This window comes from Camelus bactrianus, chromosome 5, assembly GCF_048773025.1.
Source record: "Camelus bactrianus isolate YW-2024 breed Bactrian camel chromosome 5, ASM4877302v1, whole genome shotgun sequence".
NCBI lineage: Eukaryota > Metazoa > Chordata > Mammalia > Artiodactyla > Camelidae > Camelus > Camelus bactrianus.
In genome coordinates this window covers 57,862,442-57,885,936 of record NC_133543.1, presented here as the reverse complement: position 1 = coordinate 57,885,936, position 23,495 = coordinate 57,862,442, and the positions used below count along the sequence as shown (strand labels likewise).

The 23,495-nt window shown below is 37.5% G+C and overlaps 1 protein-coding gene across 1 annotated transcript in view; it reads left to right on the top strand.

Annotated features, from left to right (window-relative positions):
- The window catches only part of PDE11A (phosphodiesterase 11A), a 327,689-nt gene that overhangs the window by 135,924 nt on the left and 168,270 nt on the right, over positions 1-23,495 (top strand). The window contains exon 5 of the mRNA XM_010959959.3: positions 3,709-3,773. Within this exon, the coding sequence (XP_010958261.1) occupies positions 3,709-3,773 (65 nt within the window). The remainder of the gene's footprint in view (positions 1-3,708; positions 3,774-23,495) is intronic.

Sequence of the window (23,495 nt, the reverse complement as noted above, 5' to 3'; positions counted from 1 at the left end):
GGCTTCATGAGTGCTGGCACTCGCCCTGCTTGTTTTGAACTTCTACCTGGTTATTGCCCATCTCTGGGTACCTATCCTCAACGTGTGTGTTCAAGCTATAAGCCTCATGATGATGCCTCCATTTTACCTCTTCTCTCCTTTCCACGTAGACCCAGTAACATTCAAATTACCCAAGGGGAATGCTTCCCAACCGCCACAAATCACCCTACCTGTGACCCTCAACAAAGGCACTTACCCATGGGTCCTTGCTCTGCTCTCTCACTGCCTGCAGTGACCAAACTTTGGGTTCTGGGTGACTTTGTATGTTCCTTTGGGCATGCTGTGCCCCCTCCCCCAAGTCCTGAGAGTGTAATATATCCTTTAATTTCACTTACCTTTCTGAATGTGATTTTTATGGCCATGTCAGAGTGATCCTTAAACTCCCCACAGAGGGGACTTACTCCCCCATTTACAACCCAATTGTTATCAGTTTCTCAGAAATTAACATCTGTCCTTTCAGAGTTGTAAAGTATTCTAATCAATAGTAAAAAATAAGCTAAGGGAAGTATTCTTAGTAATACTGGAGAATTTAATCTCATCTATCAGGTCAGGAAATGACAAGATATGACTTTCTTGGTTTCCAAATGTAGAAACAATTATTAGTTTATTGATAACTTGATTTGTTTTATATCAAGCCAAGTGTTTTACTTCAGGTTACTTTTCATCTGTGTTTATTCAGATTCAGGCATATAGGAGATAATACATTTTTGTAGAATAAATAAATAAAGGCATAATTTAAGCATTCAGGCTCTGGAGGAGTCATATCCAAATAATTTTCTGTTTTATGTTTATGAAAGCAGCGAGTAGTGGGGAAATTAGGAGCTGTGGAATTAGAGCGACATGGTTCAGATCCTATGTCTGCGACATTTTGGTTGTATGGTTTCCAGGAAAACCACTTAGCCCCTCTAAGCTTTAATTTTCCTGTAATAAAATGTGATAATAATATCTACGTTGCTGGGATGTTGTAAGCATCGATACATGCATAAAGGATTGGTCACAATGTTTACAAAATGCCTTGTACAGATTTACAGGAAAATGGTAGGATACGATTGTCTTAGCTTGAGCTGCTATAGCATATTATCATATACTGGGTGGCTTAAGTAACGAATATGGATTTTTCCCAGTTCTGAGGGCTCATAAATCCAAGATTAAGGCACCGGCAGATCCAGTGTCTGGTGAGGGCACCCTTCCTCGTTTGTAGATGGCCATCTTCTCGTCATATCTTCATGTAGCAGAGCAGAGAAGGAGAAGAAGCAGGTGCTGTCTGTCTCCTATAAAAGCACTAATCCCCTTATGAGGCACCATCCTCACAACATGATTACCTCTCAAAGGCCCCACCTCCAAATACCATCACATTGAAGATTAGGGTTGCAGCATTTGAATTTGGGGGGAACACATTCAGTTCATGGCAACAGCCTAAAACACGATAAAAATAGGAGAATCTACTGTCATCTAACAAAATAATGGGAAGAAATCACGATGAGAGATCAAAGCAGAGCTATAGGACTTTCTCTTTTAAAATTTGTGACTATTTCCCATTCTGCAAACATAAATGATATGCTTCTACTTATTATCCTATTATTGCTTTAACTTTAAGAATTATTTAGGGTATAGTTTGAGGGTTTTATTATTTGATGATGGCAAATAGTCTCTATGGGGCTTGCTGGCCTTGTGAAACCCAAGTATATGGCAGCTGGATCAAGACTTCTGAGTGTTCTAAGTGACTGGTTTCTGTTTAAGTCCTCAGTTAAGATAAGTGTTCCAGTTACTTTTGCTCTGTAACAAATAAACCCAAAATTGAGAGGCTTAAACCAACCACATTATTATGCTCACAGATCCTGTGGATCAGGACTTTGGAGAGGGAACAGTCAGGATGGTTTGCCTCATTCCAGGGTATCTGGGGCCATAGTTGGAAAAATATGGAGATCAGGGGTGACTAAATGGCTGGGAACTAGAATCATCTGAAGGTTTGTTTGCTCGCTTATGTGTCTGGCACCTGGGCTGGGATGACTTAAAGACTGGAGCTGCTGACCAGAGCACCTACATGTGACTTCTCTTTATGGTTGGCTCTTTTTCAGCACAGTAGCCTCAGGGTAGTTGGACTTCTCTGGGCTCCAAGCACAGGTATTCTGTCAGATGAGGCAGAAGCTGCAATTGCCTTTTATGACAACCTCAGAAGGCACATAGCATCTCTTCTGTATATTCTATTTGTTGAAGTGATCTGAAGCCCATGTAGATTCAAGGAGAGGAAACATAGGCCCTATCACTTGGTAGGAGCGTGGCAGGGTCATATTGTAGAGAAGAATGTGGATGGGAGATACTGCTGTGGTCATCTCTGGAAAATAAAATTTGCCACAAGGAGTGATTTTGTAAATGCTTATTAGTTCACATTAGAACATGAAATGAAATATGTCCTCTAGTTGTCAAGGGTATTTCCTTTTAGTTGAGCTATTGTCACTGCCCTGCATTCAGCTAGTCACACACAGTTTTCTTTGCGATGGGCTTTTCTTTTCTTTTATTCTTTTCCTAATGTTGCATTTTCTTAGTTTGGGTTCATTACCTCACTGATAAAGCTATTTTAATATTTAATCTGGTCTCAGTTTCCAAATCATTTTCTCAAATGCCCATCAATTCCTTATAAGTGGTTAATTTAAATGGCCTTTGAAGCATGACTGCATCTGGCGAAAGCAAATCTAAATGTCAACCTTGGACGCATCCAGTGACATTCAGCTGACTCCTTTCAGTATAGGGACTCATTTCTCTATCAGGTGGTATATCTTGTCAAAAAGTCCAGAAATGGTGCCTTTCCCACTCAGTATTTTTACTGTTGTTGAAAAAGGTGACACTACGGAGTCAGGCAGACTTGCTTTAATCTAGGTTGCCCCATTTAGTTGTGTGAAATGGAGCGAGTTTCTTAAAATTTATGGGTTAATTTTTTCATCTATACTCTGAGGACAAAAATCTCTGCTTTACAGAGTTGTGATAATGGAATTAAATAGTCAGAGAAGCTTCTGATGTAGGGCCTGGTTTATAGTGAGAACCCAATAGTAGCTAATGATAAAAGAAAACTTGCCTTTACATTTTCTGTTAAATAAGTTTCCTTTCAGTGTATTGGGTCTTGATCAGGCTCTTGTACCGTGTGTGCTGGTTTCACTGGACAGGTAAGGGAGGACGTGTTCACACTAGGGATGATCTTTGAAGAACGTGTCCTCCTCTTCATTACCCTTCGGGAATGGTAACAATGGTAATCCAGGGAAGGTAGCTTCAGGAGCCTGGGGTTGATGGAGGGCTTCTTTTTGAAGGGTGTTTTGTCTCTGCCAAGTTCTCCATGGATGGTGACTGGGTTGTTAAAAGCAGTAAAAAAAAAAAAAAATTATATTCAAATGAGACGTCATTTTGCCTGACTACCACAGGATTTTTACACCTCGTTGTAAAAATATAGACATATTTAAAGAATATATTAAAAGTTCAGCAATATATGCCATGTAAGAAAAGTACAAAATGTAGTGTAGAATTTTCTCCTGTCCCTCAAGATTTCTCCACTTAAAATCTCTCTTTAATCTCCAATTATTGTAAGCATCATTGTGAAGATGAAAAATGTTTATTGCTTTATTTTAAACTGTGAGAAAGCTTTAACTGACTTGGGTTTATTGTCTTTCTGTGCTGCAGGTGGTGAAGTTTACCAAATCGTTTGAATTGATGTCCCCAAAGTGCAGTGCTGATGCTGAGAACAGGTAGGGTTGTGAATTTCAGTGTTGTCTTTAATCATCATCCTTGGTCCTTGGTGTTGGGAGCATTACATAATTCTTTGAGAATAGGAGTTGTTCTTTGTTTAAAACCAAATATCATCACTCTTCTGTATTTCAGGGCTTAAATTAAAACTGTAGCATAAAAATACATGTGTATACATCTGAAACTGCTAATGAATAAAGTCAATTTTTAGATTTCCCCTAAATACACAGATATCCTAATTTTTTTTCTCTTTATTCTGGCCCTTTGTTCTCTTCCTCCCCTTTGTTTGCTTGTATTTGGCCAGTAACCCCTTGGGAAAAAGAGTAAGAGTTTCCAGTGATTCACTTTTTGTCCCCATTGGTATCTTTAAGGCTGTTACAAGGTACAAGTGAGGGTTGGAGACAATCATTGAATTCTGTTAGCTTTGCACTACCCTGAATAATAGTTAGGCTACTACAAAGATGGATTCTCTTTACTTTGGTCACCTCTAGAGGAAGGGCTAAAAATAGTGAAACTGACCAAAATACAGAGCTATGGAGAAAGACAAGTAAAGTGCTTAGGACAGCATGATGCTGATAATGATAGTAATACCAGCAAGATGAGCAGTGCTGAGTGTGCCAGGTACCATTCTAAGTGCTTTATATGCATTGAATCCCCCAAAATAACCCAATGAAGTAGGCATCATTACTCAGGCATGACAGAGGAGAAGGCCATAGTTCAATGAGTTTAAGTGACTTGTTCAAGGCCCTGCAGTCAGTAAATGGTAGCCACATCTCAGGACAAGGTCACCTAGATAAAGACCCTCCCAACCTCTGAATTTTGATCCCATCACTACACATAATTTACAGTCTGGTAATTAATTTCATGTAGTGAATGTCTGCTGGATTCATGTTTCCCAAATCTGGCTGGAACAGTCAGAATCAAGCTGGGAGAATGGAATAAAAACTAAATTCTCAGGGTCCACATGAGTAATTTTCATTCAATATGTTGAAAGTGAAGTCCTAAAGATCTATATATTCAAAAGACTCCCTGGGGTAATACCTATTTTGAGTTGTACTAGTCAGGGGTAATTTGATTTTATATATCTATTACTGCCTTTATGTTCAGAAAATAGAAATCAGTACATTAAAATGGACACTTTATTTAGTTACTTAACTTTTTATCAAATGCATGAAATTTAAGAGTCCTTTGCTACATATTGTATAATATCATTTTATAGAGTGTTCTTGAAACAGCAGAGTTAAACAGAGTTAAAGGAATAGAAAGCAGATCAGTAGTTGCCAGCGTATGGAGGTAGAGAGAAGGGTTTACTACTAAGGGGCACAGGGGAATTTACGTGGTGAAGGAACTGTTCTGTATCTTGCTTGTAGGGGTGGTTGTACAACTGCATTTGTTACTATTTATAAATTATACCTTAAAATGGGGGGAAAAAGAGGTCTTTTGTAAGGATTTTTTGTTTTAATGAAAATGTACATCTGTATTTAATGTCAGCTAATCTATACCTAAAAAGAGTCAGGCATAGAGAGTTACTAGTGGTGTATTCAGCCATTTTCCTAAAATTTTCATGTAAAATAAGAGGAAATACATTTTAAAATATCTATTCAAGCTTACTCCTTTAGCTAGTCACAGCCTCACATTAGTTATGGCTCTAATACATGAGAAGGAAAAGCTTTATGGGGTTATTAAAATACAAACTTTGAAATCCTAAAGCTTCAATATTGTTTTTTGGGGTTTTTTAACGTCTGAATGTGTCCTCATGGCCACTACAGAGTTAAATATTTCTGATCTTTTGATTATGTTTAATGCTGAGAGAACTTCCATGTCAAAATGAAATGACCCAAGGCCCAGACTGCCCTTGGCAAACTTTCTGATGTTAAAAAAGAAAGAAACAAAGAGAGAAAGGTCAGATTTTCTTTAAAGAGACATTTGAAAAGTACCTTTGAACTTTGACATTATGAGATAGTACTCCATCATTCTATTTGTGGCCTTTATGTAGAATGTCCATTTATCTCAGAAGACCTTTTCTGCATTGTCTAGTAATTTTCCTCTAGTAGGTGTGGGATCCTTTGGCCATTTAGTGGAAGTTAAAGGAATAAAGACAAGTGGCTCTAGCATTTACTTCACCAGTGGCTGTGGAAAAGACATTGAAACAGGCTGAGTCTATAAATCACAGCCTGCTCTCAACAGGTTGTAAATCTTTCCTTTAACCTTTCATCACTGAACATCTTCACTACAGATAATGTCCATTAGAAACCTTAGTCCTCTGGACATCATTCAGGGTTATAATAGGATAGCTCTTGAAGATAATGTCTATGGCTTCATGCAATAATGTTTCAGGGCATTGTTTCAATTCTGATGAACTCTGATTAAAGCTTGCTGATTTTTATAGACAGTGTTTAAAGACTTTAAAAAAAAAACCAATTTTGTGGCTTACTCATCATTTCTGCCTGTTTTCTTACGTGGCTAACTTCTTTGTCATGATCAGTCTCCTCTTGCTCTCCATGTAATTAATACTAGGCATTTTGAGAGTTGAAGATGATTTGATCCATCTCTCTCCAGGAGAGAGAGGCATGTACCTCCTCTGGGACACTCTGGGTGACTTTTCCAGGGGTAAGATTTTTACTGTGTCATGATGGGCCTTTTCCACCAATAGCGAGTTCTAATTGTTGGAAAGGCATTTTATGTTGAATCACATTTCTGTAACTTTCATCTGTTTGTCCTAAATTTGCCCTTTGAAGATAGTTATCCCTTCATTAATTTTACTACTTCATTAAACAGCTGTATGTTGAGTACCTATTCTGTGCTAGGTACCCTGACGGGTAACGGGGCTACAGAGGTTTGTTTTTTTTTTTTTTAATCAGCAGTCTCTGCCCTCAAGGATCTCAAGGCCAATGAATAAGGGTGGGAATAGGTTAAGAATATAATATAACCATAACCAGATTTCACCAAGCTTCCAGACCATGGCTATAAATAGAGTCATTGCAGTGATAATGTACCCTTGGCTGCTTGGTCTTTTCCTTCCTGTAGTGTAAGACCTTGAGTTCTTTGCAAAAGCCACTCTTGAAGTAGTTCTGGGAGTCCCCAAGAGTAAAAAGAAAAAAAAAGGAAAAAAACTACTGCTCACTCATCATTTCTCAGCCTAAATCCTTTCCCTTTAGGCATGGCCGCGCCGCACTGCTGGGCATGGGCTTCCAAGTCTCCTCCAGAATCCCCGTGGGAATAACTGCAATCCCCCGCAGTGCTGTGCCACAGCTCCCCCTGCACTGTCTCAGATGCATGGGTGGCCTTTCCAAATCTGAGCAAGGCTGAGTAATTAGTGCAGAAGTGGGAAGGAGGTTCACTTTCCCTACCACGTGTCAGAGTTTGTTGCATGCCCCAAATCAGCCCTGCATGTACTCCATATTTTTTTTCACAAGTCTTTTATTTCCTGAAGCTTTTGTCTGCAGCCCTCCTTCTTCCATAGGACTCAGACTTAGTCCCTGGGCCAGGCTTAGGAGCCAGACCCCAGACTGAGGACCAGCCACTAAGTTGTTCTTTTGATATTCCCACCTTTCTTCCATCTTGGCCAACAATCTCCGATGCTCAAAACCTCCTCCTCACAGTCCCTTCCACTCTGTGCACATCAACTTGTGCAAATAAATGCCCCCTCACATACAGATGTGTCTCCGATTAGGTTCGTATGTCCTGCTGTCAAATAAGTCAGTGACTGCCAAGCAAATGAATACTTTCTATCAAAGATTTGTGCAAGGTGGTGTTTTAATATAAGGGAGGGACACCCCACTCATCTAGGGAAAAATAGAAAGTGATCCTCAGGGAAAGCTTTCAGATATAGTAAAACTTCATTTAAATCCTGGAGGATGTTGTGAAGTTCGTGATGCAGCTACTTTCCGGGGAGAGGAGATGTTGTGAATAGAGGCATAGAGGTGGGAGAGAAAACACAGCATGTTTCAAGATCTTTAATTAGGGCCGTGTGCTGTCGGCACAGGGTCATCATAATTGATGGCGATGGCCCTTAACTCACCCTGAGGGCATCCAGCTCCCCCGAACACCACCTGATTGGGGTTTGAGTCTTATCTGGTCCCTCTGAGATGCTCAAGCCCTCTTACTTGGCCTGGAGGCTGGCTACATGCTTCTTACTCACAAGGTAGTAACAACAGGTATTGACACATTGAGATTTGTGTCTTGAAGATCATCTGGGCAGCAGTGTGGATGAAGGACCAGAGAAATGGCAAACTAAAGCCAGTGAGGGATTAAATCTACTGCCTTACCCACATGGCGGTGGTTCAGTACAGGAAGACTGCCCAGATCCACTGTCCTTACCTTTTCTAGGGCAGCAGCTGCTAGTTTTAGACTATTTTCATGGTCCCCAGACTCTTCTACACCTGCCTTTTTATTCTCCCCTGGATGTGCCCTCGCTTGCCCGCGTCCTTCTTAAAGTGGTATTTCTTAGAATGGAACATGATTCTCCAGTTTTTTCCAGAATCAGAACAGGTTAGAAAGTGACATATACCTCTCTTTTTCAGAATATAATATTCTTAATACATTTATTATTAACAATCATCTTGTGTTGTCAATACTGATTTAAAAAAATTAAGATCTTATCTGATCCATTCTACTCTCTCTGTCTTCAGATCTCACTTTCAGACCTTTCCTGTGAAGCCTAATTTAATAATATTTAGTGAGTCAGCCTGAATAAACTTTCTTGAATCTCTTATTCAAGCTTTAGTAAACCTCTTTTCTATCCTCAGTGGAAACAGGTGGTCTGAATGATCATATATACTTAAAAGTGGAAAAGAATATTTATGGACATCTTAGGCGTTAGAAATTTTTATTTAGTTTAAAATATATTTGGCCATATTCTGTTGATGTATTTCCTAGGTAAAAGTATGGACACTTTGGAAATTGCAATTTCTCGCCTCTGCTATTTAAGATGTTTAAAAAATACCAAATGTCTATGATTTCTAGAAGGTAGCAACTGACTAAGGGAATTTTCACATAATCATTTAATGGAGTACAGTGGAAATAAATATTGCCATTTAAAATGTAGGCTCTGTAACCACATTGGCCTTCTGGGAATAAGGGAGTTGAGGGGAGAAAATTTATTTCAATGAGAAATAGTCTTTTTTAAAAAACTTAATCTTTATACTATATTTTCGATTTGTTATGACTGGAAGAGGAGGAGAAAAATAAAGCTAGACATCTCAGAGCAGTAAAAGGGCAAGACCCTTTGTTTAACGAGCCTTTCAGCATGCAGGTCAGCCTGGAGGATGGAGAGCTGAAATGCTCTGTTGGAAAAGATAAGGGCATATGGTAGGCAGAGTAATGACCTGCAAAGATATCCAGTTCCTAATCCATGGAACCTGTGAATGTTACATGGCACAGTGGACTTTGCAGATCTGATTAAGAACCTGGAGATGAGGAGATTATCCTGGATTATCTGGATGGATCCAAGATGCTCATAAATGTTGTTATAAATGGAGATGTGAGGACAGAAGCAGAGTGATGCAGTCTGAGAAAGACCTGACCTGCCATTGCTGGCTTTGAGGGTGGAGGGATGGGGTCATGAGCCAAGGAATGTGGGCAAGGAAATGGATTCTCCCTTAGAGAACTAGAAGGTAATAACTTTGTGCTGCTTAAAGTCACTGAAGTTTGTGGTTGTGTATTACGGCAACAACTGGAAACTAATACAAAGGTTTGAATGTAAAAGGTATCCAAGAAGAAGAGAATTCAGGAAAAATAAGGAGCAAGTAGAGGCAAACAAGATCTTCAAGAAACAAGGGGGCTGAGCAACGTGGGTGGAGGCTGAAACCTGTGGGGAAACATGGCCAGTGAGAAATTCACAGGGGTGGGGCAGTTAAAGGATTTGTATGAACCGTATGTTGTGTTCAGTTTTAAACTATTTCACCTGCTTTGTCCTTTGTGTGATATTCAGTTTGTTGTCTTCAGTTGCCACTCTCACCTGGTGAAGTTAAAAATGGGTGTTTTTACAGACCACTTCTAAGAATACAGAGATAGAAAAAAATCGATCTTTAACACTCAGGTAGAAATATTTAAGGTTACTAATTTGCTCTATTTTAAAGTTTATTCAATAAAACCTGTTTCCTCAGTGTAGTGAATTGAGTGAATAGAATCCTCTCAAGGTTCATGTCCATCTGGAACCTTAAATGTGAGCTTATTTGGAAATAGGGTCTTTGCAGATGCAGTTAGTTAAGGATCTGGAGATGAAATAATGTTGGATATAATGCTGAATTCATTGCATGGGCAGTAAATCCAAAGACTGATGTCCTCATAAGAAGAGAAGAGAGCATTCAGAGGCACAAAGAAGACCATGTGAAGACAGAGGCACAGACTGGAGTGACACATACAAGCCATGAACACCAGGAGCCACCAGAAGCTGGAAAAGGCAATGAGAGATTCTCCCCAGGGCCTTTGGAGGGGCATAGCCCTGCTAATACCTTGATTTCGGTCTTCTAGACTGGAGTGACACGTACAAGCCATGAACACCAGGAGCCACCAGAAGCTGGAAAAGGCAATGAGAGATTCTCCCCAGGGCCTTTGGAGGGGCATAGCCCTGCCAATACCTTGATTTCGGTCTTCTGGCCTGTTACGAGAGAATAAATTTCCATTGTAAGCCACCAAATCAGTAGTACTTCATTATGGCAGCCCTAGGAGACTAATACACTCAGTTATTAAAATGAGAAAGATATAATAGTGTCTACCAAATGTTTCTTCCAGCAATAAAGTTCCAGGAAGCTATGATTTTGTGCATCCACTATTGTGCATTGTAGTGATTTCTTATTTAATTAGGGAAAGAGAATTAACTGTCATTGAAAGTCTAGTATCTGTCACACTTATGTTGTCTTAGTTAATCTCACAAATGCCCAAATGAGTTACATGTTATTGTCCTCATTTTACAAATGAGGATCCCAAGGTTCAGAGAGGTTAAATAACATGCATACACTTGCAGGTTACTAAGGGTTGAATTGGTAAATCTGAGAGCAGTGCTTCTGGCAATACTACCTGCCCTCCTGCAAGCTTATGTCTGAAAGAAATTCTTTTGCCATCTAATGCTCACTTTATTAAGACTATGGCCTTAATTGTTTCAGTTGCTGCTTAATATGCCTTCAACAAGATTATATGATGATTTAGAATTGAAATGAAAAGCATTGTTTTGCAGAAAAATATGGAAACAAGAAGTGAAATATAAATTTGATATTAGTGATGAAAATGTTTGTTGTTAGAAAACTGGCCACAAGTCTATTCTTGCAAAGCTAAACCAAGGAAGAAACTCATAAGGAGATGAAGCTATGTTCTATTTTGTTACTAAAGTACATACTAAAGGACCATTTACCACATGCCAACTCATGCAACTGAAGACAGGAGAAATGGACAAAGAACTCACAATAAATGAAAGAAATTTCAAAACAATAATAGACCAGTGTAATCAAATTCATGCATGATGCAGGACTACTATTAAAGTGTGGAGTATCACTTTGTCAAAAACTTCCAATGTATTGGAAGCTGCTAACTTCCAGCGACAAGTGATTCAGCTGAGGAAAAAAGGAAGCTGGACTCACAGACATAGAAAGCAAACTCATGGTTACCAGAGGGAAAGTGGGTAGAAAGGGATAACCTGGAAGTTTGAGATTTGCAGATCCGAAATACTATGTATAAAATAGATGAACAATAAGTTTCTACTGTATAGTACAGGGAACTATATTCAATATCTTGTAACCTATAGTGAAAAAGAATATGAAAAGGAATATATGTATGTATATATATGACTGAAACAGTATGATGTACACCAGAAATTGACACATTGTAAACTGATTATATTTAAACTAAAAATAAAAAACTAAAAAGGAACCTGAATTTAGTCAAATAGGAAATGCTAAGAAAATTCCAGTGTCTTTTGACATGTATGCCTGTCAATGCTAAGTGTGCTAAAATGATCAACCTCAAGAACATTGATGGCAAAACGTAGCATTTCAACATGATGCCATGCATAACATCAGGTGGTTAAAACTTGCCACTGTATTTAATTTTAAATAATATCATCAAACTAAAGGTGGTAGGCAGAATTTAGGTCCCCATGACCTTCACCCTCTGTTGTCCATGAATACATTACATTACATGGCCAAAGAGACTTTGCAGTTGTAATTAAGGTTATTACTCAGTTGATGTTAAAATAGGGAGATTATTATACATTAACTAGCTAGGCTCAGTGTAATCATAAGCGCTCAAATACAGAGCTTTCTCCTAGTTGAGGACAGAAGAGGAATGCAGCAGAAGGGGGAAGTCAGAGAGATTTGAAGCAAGAGCAGGATTCTGTACATCTTGCTGGCTTAAATATAGAGAGGGCCACATGTGAAGGAAACCAGGACCTCATTTGAATTCTTCCAACAGCCCGAAAGAGCTTGATTCTTCCACAGAACCCCTAAAAGGGAATGAAGTTCTGTCCACGTCTTGATTTTGGTCTCATGAGACCTTGAGCAGCAAGCAAATGCAGCTGACAAATACCATGACAAAATTCTGATCTCCAGAATTGTGAGACAATAAAAGTGTGTTGTTTTAAGCTACTAATGTTGTAGTAGTTTGTTATGCAAAAGTAGGAATGACTGCAGTATTAGTGTATGAATTTGAACCCAGTCTCATATGAGAACGAGATTGAACTCAATGGTGTCATTCATCCCACAGATGAATGACAGCTGAGCTGATGAATAAGCCATGTATAGTCATGTGGAACAGAGGACTAGGAGCCCTTCATAACCTTCTGAGTTATGTTAGGTTTGGCACAGTTTTCAGACATGTACCTGCACAGTAAAAGAATTGCTGGGGGCGTAATTGGACAACAACAACCCCTTAAAATTTCTGTCAACAAATCAACTAAGGAACACTTGAAGAAAGAATATGAGTCTGGTTGTTGTCTAAAAACCTCCTAGTGACACCTCTTACCAAGTTCAGTAGAATGACAGCATCAAAACTTGCAGGAGAAGGGTGGCAGCTTCGAAGAGAGTTCTGGAGATGATGCTGGAGCACTCTTCTAGGAAATGCTGCATCCTGATGGCTCAAAGGGTGATGCCTGGGAACATGGAAGACTATTGAAAAGTGACTCATAAGAGTGACACTGGATTTAAAGAAATTTTAGAAATATCTTAGTCAATTTATTTTGCTTATAATTTTACCTCCTGTGTATAATCAACTTGTATGGTTTAAATTTTCCTTTAAGAATGGTATATGATAAAATTCATTTGTCTAGAAAATCTTTAAAATAAAATTAAAATATTTTGGCTGATAAGAACACAATGACTCATTGCAGCATTTTTTCTCTTTTTTTAGTTGTTGAAAAATAACCGTGCATCTTACAACTGATGGTATTGTAGATTCAATGAAATAATATGACCCTTCCACACATTGTTTTCTTGTGGCTTTTCCGTCCCTTAGCTCATCTACATCTACCTTAGGGTACATGTATCTCAACTTTGAGAAGCATCTAGGAGACCTTTAGGGTTTCTTTCATTTTTAAGATTGGACATCCGTTTGATTCTTCTCAACATTAGTTTTCTGCATTGCAATTTTTTGGGTCAGAATATTGAAAGTTTGAATGTCTCGTTGATTTTTTTATTTTTCTCTTCAATTCTGTGTGGAATTTAGTTTTGCAAACAAATTACTCCTTCTGGTGTTCCTCACTTCTTGGTAACTCTTTCCTTTAGGTTTCCAATCCCCACAGCCCAGATCTGGTCTTTTTCAGAGGGGAAGTGGGGCACTAACTTCCATGCGATGTGTCTATAATGAGACAAAACTACACGATGAGCTCCACCATTAGTTCAAGAGTCTGTAAACAAGACTCCTGGAGATCTTCTTTGTTTTTATCCAGCAGCAAAGATATTTTCAGGAATAAACTTGGGATAGACTATGTTAGCCTAGAGAGACTAAGGGAGATAAGTGAGGATTTTGTTCATCACAATTTACTGTAATTGTATCTCGAGTCTTATTGTACATCATATAACTCTGAGATGTACCTGGCCCAGGCGAGGTGATCTCCAGCACTTACCCAGTTTATGAAAGTGACTCTGGGCTAATGTTTCTGAAAGGTGTGATGTGACTTGCTGTTGGTTGGACGTTACCACTCAAAAGCATGCCACCCTGATGAGGCTTTCGGGAATCAGAAATTCTGCTCCTATCCTGGAGAATGTTGCTGAATATCTTTACCATGAATCCTAACTGTGCCATTTTCACCATGTATCCCTTAGCTCGTGACTTTCAACCTTTTTGCCTGCAGCCTACAACAAAAGTACATTTTATATCCAAACCTAGCTAACATATGTAAATATAAATACAAATGCACACATGCATATATCTAAAACAATTTCATGAAACTATTCTTACCTCTACTATGTATGTATATTCTGATTTTTTCTATTCCTAAAAAAAAAACCCACCTGCTGTATCGAACCCCAAAATTGATTTCATGATTCATTGTTTTGTTGGAACCTGCAACAAAACTTTAGACTTTTAAGCCTCATTTGATTTACACATGCAGCGTGTGTGGCCTCAATTCATGTCTGTTTAGGTTATTTTTAAATACGGTAGTTGTGTGAAACTGATTTTCTCAAGCAGTCCAGAACTTCTTCACTCAAATACATATTGTGCTTATAATTAGGCACCTTGGGGAGGGGTTTATTTGTGTAGCTTTTTTATACAGCTGTTTAATACAAGTGATTGACATGTGTTACATAATCTGATTTTGGAACCCTGCGGCACACAGAGTAATGATGTCCCCACACTCTCTGTTACAGAGCAGACACATTCAGGGCCTTTAGCCACATTCTTCAAGTCTTGTACTAGAGTCATTCTTAACTATACCTTAGGGATCAGTTCCTGTCCTCCAAGAAGCATGTGCCAGGGTAAAATAGGCAAAAGATTTTTCAGGGGAAACAGCTGTGAAGGATAAAGAGGGTGGGACAAGGAGTAGGCAGGGAAAACCTTCCACTACAGTGCTCTGGGCAAGGAGAGAGGAAAGGAAGGAGTGAACAGGAGGAGTGAGAGATTGCAGCGTGCTTTAGAGAAAATCTCTGCCAGGCCAATGGGGAGTTCTGAGCAGAGGTTGCCCATTGGAGAAATTTCACATCCACGGGGATGGCTCAGTTCCTACCCTTGCCATGCTCAGCCACTAGTAGGCAACAGCCCCAGGGGAAGCTTGGTCTGGAGGTCAGGAGATGGAGATATTCAAACAGCTGTCCCCCCGTTGCAGGTTCTCTTAGAGAGACGTATGAATGGGGCATCTCCACAGCCACTACACTAGCGAACCACTCATTATGTGTTACTCGATTTAGTTAACTGTCCAAAATTTTTCTTATTGAGATAAAATTCACATACAACAGGAACATCCTTTGAGAGTACAATTCAGTGGTTTTTAGTATATTCACAGGATTGTTCAGTCATGTGCTGTTATGTTTCCAGAAACTTTTTATCACCCCAAAAAGAAACTCTGTACTCATTAGTAGTCACTCCCTACTCCCTCCTCCTCCCCAGCTCTGGCAATGACTAATTTCTACTTCTGTGTATTTGTCTATTCTGGACATTTCATATAAATGTAATTATACAGTATGTGGCCTTTTGTGTTTAGCTTCTTTCACTTGGCATATTTTTATGATTTATCCATGTTGTAGCATGTACTTTATGCCTTCGTTCCTTTCTGTGACCGAGTAAATATTCCATTGTATAGATAGATCACATTTTATTTATCTATTCATCAATTGACAATGTCGTTTCCACTTTTGGCCTATTAGGAATAATGCTGCTATGAACATTCATGTACAAGTTTGTGAGTGGACATATGTTTTCAGGTCTTTTGGGTATACACCTAGAAGTGGAATTGCTGGATCACATGGTAACTGTATGTTTAACTTTTGGAGCAACTTTTAGACTGTTTACCACAGAGGCTACACAATTTTACATGCCCATCAGCAAAATATGAGGGTTCCAGTTTCTCTAGATCCTCACCAGCTTTTTGTTTGTCTGTTTGTTTGTTTGTTTATAAAATTATAACCATTTTAGTGAGTGTGAAGTAGTATCTCATTGTGGTTTTGATTTGCATTTCCCTAATGGCTAACGATGTTGAGTATCTTTTCATGCCCATATTGGCCATTTGTATATCTTGTTTGAGAAATACTTATTTCAATCCTTTGCCATTCTTTAATTATGTTACTAGTCTTTTGATTGTTGAGTTATAAAAGTTCTTTGTATTTTCTGGTTATAAGTCCCTTTTTATCTTCTTGATTTACATATATTTTCCCCATTCTGTGAGCTGTCTTCTCACTTTCTTGACTGTGTCCTTTCAAATACAAGATTTTAATTTTGATGGAGTCAAATTTGTATTTTTTTTCTTTTTTCACTTGTACTTTTAGTGTCATATCTAAGAAACCAGTGTTTAATCCAAGCTCATAAAGATTTTTGCTTTTCTTCTAAAAGTGTGATGATTTTAGCTCTTACATTTAGGCCTTTGATCCACATTCCATTTACTTTCTGTGTATGACGTGAGATAGGTATTCAGTTTCATTCTTTTGCACGTTTATATCCAGTTGCCTCAACACCAATTTATTGAAAAGACAATTCTTTCCCCATCGAATTGTCTTGGCACCCTTGTAGGAAATCAATTGACCATAGATGTATGAGCTTATTTCTGGACTCTCAATTCTATTTCATTGATCCACGTCTATCCTTATGCCAGTACCACACTGCGTTTATTACCGTAGCTTTGAAATAAGCTACAATTTTCTTTATTCCGGCCTTATTCTTTTTCAAGATTGCTTTAGCTATTTTGGAGTAAGCTTCTTTCCATTCCTAATTTGTTGATAGTTTTTGTCATGAAGGAGTGTTGGATTTCGCCAAATGCTTTTTCTGTGTCTATTGAGATGACTATGTGATTTTTTTTTTTTGCTTTGTTCTATTAATATGATGCATTGAGTTGATTGCTTTTGAACGCTAAACCAATCATGTATTCTTGGGATAAATCCCATTTGGTCATGGTGTGTAATCCTTTTTATATGTTGCTGGATTAGGTTCATTAGTATTTTGTTGAGAATTTTTACATACATATTCATAAGGGAGATTGATCTCTAATTTCCTTTTTATTGTGATATCTTATCTGGTTTTGTTATTAGGGTAATACTGTTCTCATAGAATGAATTGGTAAGGATTCCTGCCTACGTTTTGGAAATGAAAGGTTGATGTTTATACAAAAATTATTCTTTAAACATCTGGTAGAATTTACCAGTGAAAGCATCTAGTCCTGAGCTTTTCTTTGTGTAAATATTTTAAATTATTAATCTAACCTCTTTACTTATTATGGTTTTATTTAGATCTTCTAATTCTTACATCCTTTTCAATAGTTTGTGTCTTTCTAGAAGTTTGTCCATTTCATCTAGGTTATCTAGTTTGTTGTCACACAGTTATTTATAGTATTCCCATATCATCTTATTTTTTCAAAGTTGGTGGTAATAGTCCCTCTTTCATTCCTGATCTTAGTAATTTGAGCCCTCTCTCTTTTTTTCTTGCTAAGCCTAGATAAAAGTTTATCAATTTTATTGACCTTTTCAAAGAACCAACTTTCGTTTTTGTTGGTTTTCTCTATTGTTTTCCTCTTCTCAGTTTGCTTATTCCTCCTCTAATCTTTATTATGTCCCTCCGTCTGCCTGCTTAAGGTTTGGTGTGCTCTTCTTTTTCTACTGTCTTAGGTGGAGGGTGAAGTTATTCATTTGAGATCTTTTTTCTTTTTTAATGTGGGCATTTATAGCTTTAAATTATCTTCTATGCACTGCTTTGGCTGCATCCAGTGTGTTTTGGTATGTTGTGTTTTGTTTTCATTCATCTCAAAATATTTTGTAATTTCCTGGTGATTTTTTCCTGTGACTCATTGGTTCTTTAGGAGTGTGTTATTTTATTTCTAAATATTTATGAATTTTCCAAGTGTCTTTCTTTTATTTATTTCTAATTTCATTTTATTGTGGTTGAAGAATACTTTTTATGATATCAATCTTTTAAAATTTACTGGGACTTGTTTTATGGTCTAATAGGTCGTCTATCCTAGAGGAAGCTCTATGTGTGCTTGAGAAGAATGTCTATTTTGCTGCTGTTGGATAGAGTGTTCTATAGATGTTTGTTAGGTCTAATTGGTTCATAGTGTTGTTCAAGTCTTTTCCTTATTATTCTTCTTCTGCCTGGTTGTTCTATCTGTAATTGAAACTACAGTGTTGAAGACTCCAGCCACTTTTGTTGAATTATCTGTTCTATCTTTAATTTTCTCAGTTTTTGCTTCACAATATTTTGGGGCTCTGTTGTTAGGTGCCATATATTTATAACTGTTATATTTTCTTGATGCTTCAACCTTTACGATTTAAAAATATTCTTCTTTGTCTTTATTAACTTTTTTTTCTTAAAATCTATTTTGTCTGATATTAACATAGCCACTGAAACTCTCTTCTGGTAACTGTTTGCGTGGTATATATTTTTTCATCTTTTTACTTTTAACCTGTTTGTGTCTTTGAACCTAAACTATGTTTCTTGTAGACAGCATATAGTTGGATCATGTTATTTTATCTGTTCTGCCAATCTCTGCCTTTTTTTGGAGTGTTTAATTCATTTGTATTTAAAATAATTATTTATAAAGTAGGATTTTTATCTACCTTTTTTTGTTATTTGTTTTCAAAAGACTTATGTCTTTTTGTCCTTCTATCCCTTCATTATTGCCTTCTTTTGTGTTAAATATTTTTAAATGTACTACTTAAATTGTCTTCTCATTTCTTTCACTATTTTTTTCAATGCTTTTCTTAGTGATTACCCTGGGGATTATGGTTAACATCTTAATTTGTAACAGTCTAATTTGGATTAATACCTATGTAATTTCTATAGTATACAAAACTTTGATCCTATATAATTCTGTTGCCTCCCCCCTCATTTGTGTTATTGTTGTCTTACAAGTTATATTTTTTATATTATAACCCTATAAACAAAATTTTACAATTGCATTATGCAGTTGTCTTTTAAATGAGATAGGAGAGAAAAAAAAAGTTACAAACAAAAAAATACATTTATGCTGTCTTTTGTATTTATTGTAGGGTTATCTTTATCAGTGATCTTTATTTCTTCATGTGGATTCAGATTTCCCTCTAGTGTCCTTTTATTTCAGCCTGAAGGACTATGTTTAGTATTTCCTTTAGGGCAGTTCTACTGACAATGAATTTTCTCAGTTTTGGTTTGTTGATAATGTCTTAATCTCTCCTTTATTTCTGAAGTATAATTTTGCTGGATATGTAGGTATTGTTTGACAGTCTTTTTATTTGAGCAATTTAATATGTCATTCATCTGCCTTCTGGTCTCCATGGTTTCTGATCATGGAGCTGTTGATCTTACTCAGGATTGTTTCTATGTGATTGAGTCATATCTCTTTTGTTGTTTTCAAGATTCTCTTTGTCTTTCAGCAGTTTGTCCATGATGTGTCTAGATGTGGATCCCTTTGAGTTTATCCTACTTGGATTTTATTGAGCTTCCTGAATATAGATTAAAGTTTATTTTATTCAAATATGGGATGTTTTTTATCGATATTTCTTCAAATACTTTTCTACTCCTTTTCTTCTCTCCTCTCTTTCTGGATACTCCCATATGCATATGTTTATATGTTTGATAGTGTGTCACATATCTGAGACTCTGTTTTCCTTCATTCTTCTTTCTTTCTGTTCCTCAGACCAGATAGTCTGTATCTTCAATTAACCTATCTTCAAGTTCAGTGATTCTTTCTTCTGGCTCTTCAAACCTGCTCTTGAGCTCTCTTAGTGAATTTTTCATTTCAGTTATTATACTTATCAATTCTAGAACTTCTGCTTGACTTTTTTTTTTAAATAATTTCCATCTCTTTATGGTTATTCATTATTTGGTGAGATATTGTTCTCATATTTTTCTTTAGTCCTTTAGGAATGGTTCCCTTTAGTACTTTGAACATATTTATAATGGCTCATTTAAAGTCCTGGTCTAGTAAATCCAACATATGGGCTTAACCAGGGACAGTTTCTATTGATTGCCTTTTTTCCTGTGTATTTTCCTGTTTTTTAAAAATATGTCTCTCTCTCTCTTTTTGTTGAAAACTGAATATTTTAAATAATATAATAGGAAATTCTGGAAATCAGATCTACTTCTTACTCACTCTATCTAGGGTTTGTTGTTATCTCTTTTTGTTTCTGTTATTGTTGTTCCTGCTGTTTGTTTTTTAGTGACTTCCCTGAAGTGTCTTTGTTTGTATGGCAACTGAATTCTCTGCTTAGTTAGCTTAGTTGTCAGCTAATGATTAGACAGATATTTTCTTTAAAAAATTCAACCAATAATCTTCCAGCCTTGCTGAGGGGATCTGTGTGCATCTGGGGGGGGGGGGTACCTTCTACTCTCTGACAAGAAGTTTACTTAGCTTTCACTTTCTGCTTTCACAGAGCTTCAAGGTCAACCAGAGGTGGGAGATTAGGGCCTTCTCAGGTCTTTCGTAGGCATACATACAACTCTAAAAGTGCCCACTCTTCTAGATTTCCAGGAATGTGTCAGAACTTTTCAAAGGTCTCTAGGAATATCTTATTTCCACACTTCTCCTTTTAAGTTTTCTTGTTAGCTGTAACTGTCTCCCTGCCTACAACAGTTGTGATGTTAAACAATTGTTAAACAATTTTTCCCCCGACAAATACCTAAGGGTCAAAGCTGTTCTTAGTGAGCAAGCTCCAAGTCAGGTCAAATAAAGATAAGATCTGTGAGTGGAGATTTCAGTGGAGCTGCCAAACAGGTCAAAAAATGACAATTCTCTGGTGGTAGGAATTTTGGGGAGCTCCAAACCCATTCTTCTTCTGCCAGTGGCTGCTTGGCTGCTGGTTTTCACAACTAGCATGATTATGAGTCTGTTGGTTTTCACCACTACTCCAGAGCTAAGGAGAGGGAGATGAGAATAAGTATGTTGAAATGCCATGTGGTGTGCTGTCCTTGCAGAGATCCAACTGTTTTTCTTGAATAAACACTCCTTGGATTTTTGCAAGCCTCTCTTTAATCCCCAGGATTTTCAGAAAGTCGATTTTGACAATTTTCGCTAGTGTTCTCATGCTTTTATGAAGGAAAATAATTTCAGTGGTCTTTGCTCTGTCAATTTGGAAGTTGTCTCCTTCTCTTCTTACCTTCTTCTAAATTTCTCTATTACATAAAGTAATAGGGAATGTTAGACAAACTTACACACTGATGTAAGACAGAATCTTTCCACTGTAGGTCATGAATATATTCTTTTTCTTCTACTTTCTTCTTCATGGATCATCTTACTTTGACTGTACCTCCATGTGATGGGTGTTCTGTATAAATGAAAATATGATACTTATTCTGATTTCAAGGAAATGAAGAAACCCTTCAAAACATTAAATATTAAAATAGCATCATTGCTACCATGACCAATCATCTTGGAACATAAGATTTGTGTTGTTGTGTAACTTCATTTAAACAAGAACCTTAGGAAATTCTTTTTGACTATCTATTATCTATCAAATTTAGGGCTCCTGAACCTTATTATACCAATATTTAATGTTGCTAATTGAAGAATGAAAGATCCAGATGGCTCAGTTGTTTAGCAAAGAGGTGGTTCAGCAGGTATGAGTTAATTTAATGGAAGACAGACCAGTACCAGAGCCCAAGCTCTGAGGCTCCCTCCTGGTACCAAGGCTACTTCTCTACCAGGAAACTCCATTGTTACAGAGAACCAAGGTATCTCCCCCAGCCCTTCCCTAAAAATGGGGTGTTATTAGATTGGAGTGTTTACACTGAAACACTTTATGCCTGACCTAAGTACACCTCTCAGGAGCCATGTCACTTTGATACTTCTGGGCTTATATGTCTTCCCACCCCTCAAATAACCCTCCATGGCACTAGTAGTGTATGTGTATACACCCCATTTGCAAGATGCTAATTTTAAGAACTAAACATTAGTAAAGGAGAGGACATATTTGTAATAAAGTTTTGTGTCTCCCAAAATCTTAGGGAGCTCAAGGAAACATAATTCCCAAACATCTAACCTTCTTCTCTTAAATATATCTAATTTCTTTCTTTTCTTTTTCTTGCTTTTGAACATGAAGACTCAAATGAAAGACAAACCCTCTCATTACCCCTATTTATTTCAGGCCAGTGGGCTTGTCACTCTACTAAAACTATCACAGAGGAGAGTGAAAGCTATAAATGCGTTCCATGAACAACAAGGCACATGAATAAGTCCTGAGATCAAACATAATAAAGCAGCCTATGTAGGTCAATTGTCCCTTAGATTGTTCCTACACAGTAAACAGGATTATGGCAACTCAGAAGCTTTAACGATTGGTTTTTATGCTTGACTCACACAGTTTTGTTGGTCTCTCATTCAGCATGCCTTAGTTAATATTTTAACATGTTGAGTCCACTTTTCCTTTCTTGCTGTGCAGATACATGCCTTGTGGGAAGGTGTGCCCTCAGTCCAGAGCAGATGAATGGAAGTGCCCACAGCAGCCCCAAAGAGAGATGTGATGGGGCTACCTGACACATCTAGAAGAATAGAATTTTAACTGTGTGCTTTATTATCAATGATTTGGCCAGCTCGCACATTTTTTCTTCAGCACCTCTCCAAGTCTGACAACAATAACACAGTCAAAAACAACATCTCTCCTGCCCCAGGAGATAAGCAGTTAAACAGAGCATGTCTTACTAATGTTTTTAATAGAAGGAAAATCTTTGGGATACAAGGAATTGATACATATTGAGAGCTTTCTATGTGCCATGCTTTCTTTAAGATTATGTTATTGTATCCTTAAAACAGCCCTATAAAATGGGCCTTATTCCTTTATTTTATATTATAGAAACTAAGATTCAGAGTTATTAAAATTTTATCTGTAGTCTCACAGCAAGAAAATGTTGGACTAAGATACAAAAAACAAACAAACAAACAAAAAAACCCACCCAGATTTGCTTGGCTGTGAAACCAAGCAGTTGTCACTATATGATGTTAAATGATAGACATCAACCACTCACAGTAATGCCATTAGACACCCATCTACGTCTCACAAGACACTTTCCCAAAGTGACACCAACTGCTTGGGATGATAAATCTCATCACTGTCATCGTAGAACTTGAGGAAATGAAGGATAGAAAATGTGTTCTTTGGTTGGCATGTCTTAATTTCTAACACAATGCTTGAAATGAGGGAAATGTGAGTGTGATAAAGTGTCCTCAGGCAAAATTTTAAAGACAAGTCCATTAACAGGTCCAGGTCATAAGATTCAGGAATATCTGCAACTTAGAGCATCCTCCTCTCCTACCACAGTATAAGAACCGACAGGCTGATTCTACTTGCTAATTACATTCTCTACCATTACCTTTTATGACTGAAAGACTTATTTGGTAACTTTCAAAGATATACTGAAACCAGTAGGAAATTATTAATGTCCTAGTCGTAGGTGTTTGAGCCTCTCCTGCTGGGGAACTAGTTTTGAGTCCTACTGGTATTGACTTAGTTCCTTAATCTCCTCATTGAAAGACAACTTCAAATAATGTTGCACAGCTCAAAGCTTCAGGAAGGACCCAGGGATAGACAGGCTTACTTGAGAAGAAAAACTAAGGAGTGAAGTTTCTCTTTGTGAACCAAAGTTCAGACTGACCTTTAGTCAATGAAAGAAGATGGAAAATA